This window comes from Psittacula echo (assembly GCF_963264785.1).
Source record: "Psittacula echo genome assembly, chromosome: 4".
NCBI classification, from domain to species: domain Eukaryota; kingdom Metazoa; phylum Chordata; class Aves; order Psittaciformes; family Psittacidae; genus Psittacula; species Psittacula echo.
The window spans coordinates 59,409,616-59,415,642 of NC_137738.1; the positions used below are offsets into that span (position 1 = coordinate 59,409,616).

At 36.1% G+C, this 6,027-nt stretch overlaps 1 protein-coding gene across 1 annotated transcript in view; it reads left to right on the top strand.

Annotated features, from left to right (window-relative positions):
• The window catches only part of SLC22A16 (solute carrier family 22 member 16), a gene marked incomplete at both ends in the record, with an annotated part of 31,836 nt that extends 26,019 nt beyond the window's left edge, over positions 1-5,817 (top strand). Inside the window, 3 exons of the mRNA XM_080616029.1 lie at positions 266-375; positions 915-1,014; positions 5,611-5,817. Coding sequence (XP_080472155.1) covers positions 266-375; positions 915-1,014; positions 5,611-5,817 — 417 coding nt within the window. The remainder of the gene's footprint in view (positions 1-265; positions 376-914; positions 1,015-5,610) is intronic.
• Positions 5,818-6,027: the final 210 nt, after the last annotated feature.

Consider the following 6,027-nt stretch of genomic DNA (forward strand, 5'->3'; position numbering starts at 1 on the left):
GTCATGTATTGTTGAAAGTGTTCCTATAGTCAAAATGGATTTTAAAGGCTCTTGTCTGTAGATGCAGCTGCTCCTTCTGAATCATGTAGCTGATTAAAGGTGGTTTTTAAATTGCAGCTGTCAGTCTAAATAGATTTTTGTATTTTCAGTGCAGGCTTCACTATTATTGGTTGTTTAAAGAAGGGTCACAACTTTTGAAGGATTTAAATGAAGTTTGGAACAGTTATTTTCTGGTGATTTATTTAATTGTGCTCTCTTTCGATAGGATTTAAATATATTAATTATCTTGGCAAATATGGCTGGAAAATTTTCAATAGGCGTGGCATTTGGCCTTATATATCTCTACACAGCAGAACTATACCCAACAGTTGTAAGGTAAGAACTTTTGCCAGTTATGTATTTTTTATCACTTTGCTCTTATTTCCTTTACATTGTTATGCTTCTGTGCTAGATCAAGCAGCTCTTGGCATCAGTGGCAGGGGTCTGAAAGATTTGGGATGGGATGAGTTCCTTGGCTGCTTTAGAGATGTCTAGGGCTTGGCTGTACCATAAATTTTTACTCATTTTTTCATTCCATGTGCGTTGATTGATTTCATTGCAGAAGTAGAAGAATACTCAATGGGAACTAGAAGAATACTCAGTAGTTTCTTAAACATTATTTATGCCTTTCTTAGAAGTCCTGGTTTCTTAAATAGTCCTGTGGTCGATGCTGAATGATGATTCTGGTTTTAATCTTAATTATAGAAGCAGCTGAATTTTTCTACAATATAAATTTACATCAGCATAGCAATAGCTTCCTGGTATAATTGCTTACAGACGCATGGACATTTTACTGATGTTTTAAGTGGCTGTGCATTTCTGATTGTTTCCTTTATCTGCCAGAATTTTTATCAAAGTCTTTGTTTTATGTATAGATCACTTGCTGTTGGAAGTGGAAGCATGATGTGTCGTGTAGGAAGTGTGGTTGCTCCTTTCTGTGTATACCTGAGAAGTGTTTGGATTTTCATGCCACTTGTAAGTATTTATTTCAATGGTGACCATTTCTGGTTTTGAAAATGCATGTGTCACTTGTTTCTTTCAGGAGCCAAAAGCTGAACTTATATCTTGAAAAGGAAATTGAGTGAACCATTCCTGTTAAAAAATTTAAGTCTCAAAGATTAGTAACTTCATATTGTTAAAAATATGCAGCTAAAGAAAAAGGGAGACTATGAGTCACTGAAATCTGTTGAAATGGAAGACATAAAAATACTTATGCACTGAATCCTAGTACAAAATAGCTAAAAACACTTTCCATAAAAATATACTTCATCTACTTTGTAACATTTAGGAAGTGTCTTAGTCTGTAATTATTTACTTTGCAGGCCTAGAAGTTCTTGACCATGCTCCTGATTTATTGTAACCTTTTTTCAAAGGCATGGCTCTTCCATTCTGGAATTCACCATGGGTGGCTGTTTTTTCATTGTATTTTTGCAATAGCCTTCCAAAACATCAAGCATGTCTTATGCTTACTATACTTGGTCTTCACAGCTGACTCAAAGCTTCCTTTTTGTGTTTTTCATTTACAAGAACTAAACAAAACCATTCATGAGATAGAAAAAGAGAAGCAAACTGTACGTTGATGGAGTTCACGGTGACTTTGACAAGCATCAGAACCTTAGATTCATTAAGCACATCCTATTTGTAGGTAACTCCAGGTCATGCTACCATTAGGTTTTGTCTTCATATCAGAAGGTGAAAATGTAATGGGATGTGTCTTTAATCTTACTCTAATTTTGTCTACCAGTTTGGAATTTCCTGAAAAAGTGGAATTGTATTCCTTTGATTTTGCAACTATAAAATCTTCAATTACAGATGCTAAAGACTGGTTTCAGATAATTCTTGGGAACTCGTTCCATTATTTAAATTAATTACTTTCAGTTGTTTTGGATTAAAATTAAGAGGATGAAGGAGTCCACAAATTAATTTATTCCCTCAAGCTCCCATACAAGCGAAGATATCATCCCAGGAAAGACAAAGAAACATTTGCACAACAGAGTGGTCAGGGAGAGCATTCTTTTTCTGTTGTCAGTGTTTTGCCTTTACTCGCTGAGATAAGCTTTATCTGTGCAGAAGCGCTGCAGTTAAACCACAGATGGGAAAATGCTCAAACACGCTGGAGAGCAGTGCAAATGGCAGTATAAACAGAGGATTATTTCAGCTATGAACAATTCTCAGTGTACAAAAAGTATCAGAGTATTTGTAGAGTTGTGTAATAGTTCACAGTGAATATGTTTTCATTATTAACTCCTATTATAAAACTTTTTTCAGTTTATTAAATAGGCTTGCCTTGAGTTGGAGCATAGTGTGGCAAGTCTCAGGTTACGTAAGTGTTTTGGAATGGAAATGAAATCAAATGGATTACATTTGTAAGTAAACTGATATACATTGTGTTGATCTATTGTATACACCACACATTGTCAAGCAGTTACTACTGCCATTTGTTTGACAGTCTGTCTCATGTACGGTTATGCCACCTGTGAATAATGTGAACATCTCATCTGAATGTCTATAAATCTGGAGTAATTTACCAAGTATGTTTTTCATGTGACAACTTTCTAGAAAACTTACAGTAAAGCAATTGCTTTATGTATAGCCTGTTTCTGTTTCTAAGCTGTTAAGAATTCTGTTACAGTAGCCCTTTAAAAGGCTTGATTTTTCTCTCCCATAAGCTATAAATTATAAATTAAAAAAATCTCTGCTGAGGTCAGTAAAGTAAATGAATGCAAATCCTTTGTCTTTGATTTTCAGGACAAAATTTAACCTTTTTATGTTGAAATAGGAATTTTGTGAATAAGATCGGATCTAGATTAGTTCAGAGCCATCAGATGTGGATATAAACAGCAGACTAGAATAATCATTTGTTCTCAGAAGTAAAAGTATTACTTTGTAGGGATATTTAATTCACATTATCTTTGTTCTAGACTAAATGTATTAAGTAATGGTCTTAGACCACTGTGAAGTTAAAACTGTTGCTCCACATAGGGAGGACATATTGAAAATGCTGGTAAACCTTATTCTGAAGTTTTTCATGGCAGCTGTTAGAAGCTGCTGGCTGTACTGAGATGCTGGGAATACTCTGAGAATTTGACTAAGCAGAAAGTCAGGTTTCAAATTAAGACCCTGAAAAAGCAATGAATTTAAGCAGGTACTTCTGTCAAATTAACTTCAATGGAGCTTAAATATACTTAAATACTTTGTACAATAGCTTTATCCATAAGCATTTAATTCATTTATTATATCAGAAGAACATTTTCTGATGCTAAATTATATATGTAAAATAGTACATAAATACAAAATGTACGCATTTTTTATGAGCAAGCAAAGGGCTAAATTATGTCAGATGCCTCATGAAGAAGTATGCCAAGATAAGCTTGCAGACTTGTTTTGACTAAATGTGAGTAACTTCTTTGGTAAGTGTGATTACTGACCCTGAAAAAGTGGATGACATTTGAGAAGTCCTTTTGTTAATATAGTATGATTTAATTGTTTTATAGTCTCTCTTTCGTAGGAAAGTTTGGAAAATGCTTTGTAGGGTGAGGGAGAAGGAAAACACACTGAATTTTTGAAAAAAAAAAGAAAACTAACACAGGATGAAGTTAGAGTTAAGAGAGCTGAGATGAAAAGGCAGGAAAGCTGGTGGTGTATACACTTACCGAATAGTGGGAGTTCACAGGGAAATAAGAGGTAGGTTCATGAGGAAGGAAAACATGAAGAGAATGCAAAGTGTCTAAAAGACTAACCAAAACAGAGAAGACACACATACTTGAAGCACACAGGGTTGCTTTAACTGTGTTCAGCTGGCAATCAGTAGTGACCCTGTTCTCATAAACTCCAAATGTATGAGTGTCCATGAGCTTCAATATCCTTTACAGTCCTTAATATCCTCAAATACAAACCTACAACAGCCTAAAGGATGTCTATAAGAAAGGTTACTGTGGAATAGCTGCCATGTGTCAATTTATCCTGTCTTACCATGGCAGAAAATCACATTTTGATAGTGGAGAAGAGTTTTGACACTCAAAGGTGAGACCTTAATATTTTGGGATTTATTTTTAAAGATCACTCCTGCCACATATATAAGTCTACAAGGATTTCCTTCAGTTTGCCACTCAGTGCCACTTCCAATGGTCATATTACTGCTAGGATTTTTTAAAGTTTATTTTTCATGGTAAAAGCATGACTATTTCATTTCCACTGTAGTTTGTAGTATTTGACACTATTTTGCTTACTTTCGTATTTTGTCAGCCTCTATATTTAATAGAGGACGGTATGCAACAGTGTGGCTTCTGCTTTTTGAAAGCTTCTGCTTCTGCTTAAGACAAGTTGTCCTCTTCTGTCGGAGGGGAGGGGAAGCAAAAGCAGCATGGTGCACGTGCATGAAAATAGCACAGCTCAAGGCTACAATGGAGAATTTCTATTTTAAAGCACCTTTCTGACTTAAAGAGAAAAGTCTGGCTTAACTGCAGATGGTAGCTGGCCAGTTCTTGTCTCAAGCTGTGTGTGAGGGACACAGGCATAGTGATTCCAAATGTTGTCTCTCACGCTTGGAAAGAAAGTATTAAACAAACAGGACAGACCTGAGAATCAGCATAGGGCAAGACAAGGATAATACAGCATCAAAGTGCACAGTCATAAAATGGAAAAACACTGAGGCCAGGCCTGATGTGCTGTGCAGAAGTGTTTCTGTCAAGAGAGATTTGGGTCATTTATAACGTAGCATTGGAAGAATGTCAGAGTTTTAATGTTGTTATGTATTCAAAGGAGGAAAGTGGGAATTGTTCTCATTGAACAAGTCACAGAAATTAAGGGAAAGGAAAGATACTCCCAGTGCATGTGTGTGCTTCTGTATCTACCCCACATAATACCGATCCTTGCACCACTCGTGCTGAAGTAAGCTGTCATTATGGAGCAGTGTACACCATGGACAAATCCAAGATGTGATCCCACTGCAAATTTCAGTTAATGCCTGCACCCTTAACAGCTCTTTGAAACTGATTTTAGCAAAATGTTCCTGTTGAGAGCTAGCTCATTATCTGCTGAAGAGCTCTCCAGAGCAAAGATGTGCACTTTTTGTGCAACATCAGGCAAACAAGCCCTACTGAAGAATTCTGGTCTGGCTGTGCGCAGGAGGAACACACACACAGGTACAGGGTGATTAGGTTCAGGAGCTGGAGTATGGATTGAGATTACAGGTGGCAGGGAAATTGTACCTCTGTGAACATGCATCTAAAAACAAATGTATGAAATCCTAGAATCAGTTCTTAAATACATACCTGATAGTAGAAATACCAGTTTCAGATATATGTATTGTTTTCTCAAAATGGTTCCTCCTTGCGCTGTATTGATCTCTTGTGAACAAAACACTTCACTTGCTCTTCATTAGTTCCGCTGCAGAATCTTTCATTTATGCAACAAAAAGGCAGATCTTTTATACAGTCAACATTTAAGACTTAGTCTTTGCTTTAAATTACAGTTCTTTGTGCTTAATTTAAATATACTCTCAAGCAAGACTGAAGATATGCATAACTTGAAAGACATTTCTACCTTTACAGCTATGTTTATTTCTTCTAGTTGCTTGTTGGGATCATGGCTCTTCTGAGTGGAATATTAACAATAATGCTTCCAGAAACACTGGGAATACCATTGACTAATACTTTGGTGGAAGCTACAGAAATACGAAGAAATAAGAAAAGCTGTTCAGAAAAGACTCCTCCAGCACATAGTGCTGCACCATTGGAAAAGATAGAGATGTTTGGTCAAGAAAACAGTCAGCTCTGAGAAATAAAGCAGCAGCAAAATGGCTGTTCCCAATTTTAATCATTATCTAATTTATAAGATCTTTTTATTCAAGAAATGTTACTGTTCTATAATATCTGTGCCTTTTACTTTGTTTCCAGTCTTGCCTTTTCATTAGAGCAAGTATGTAAGACCTTTGCGACTGAGGTACCGCATAAACTGTGATAGGATTTCTAGTTCCTTACCGACTTT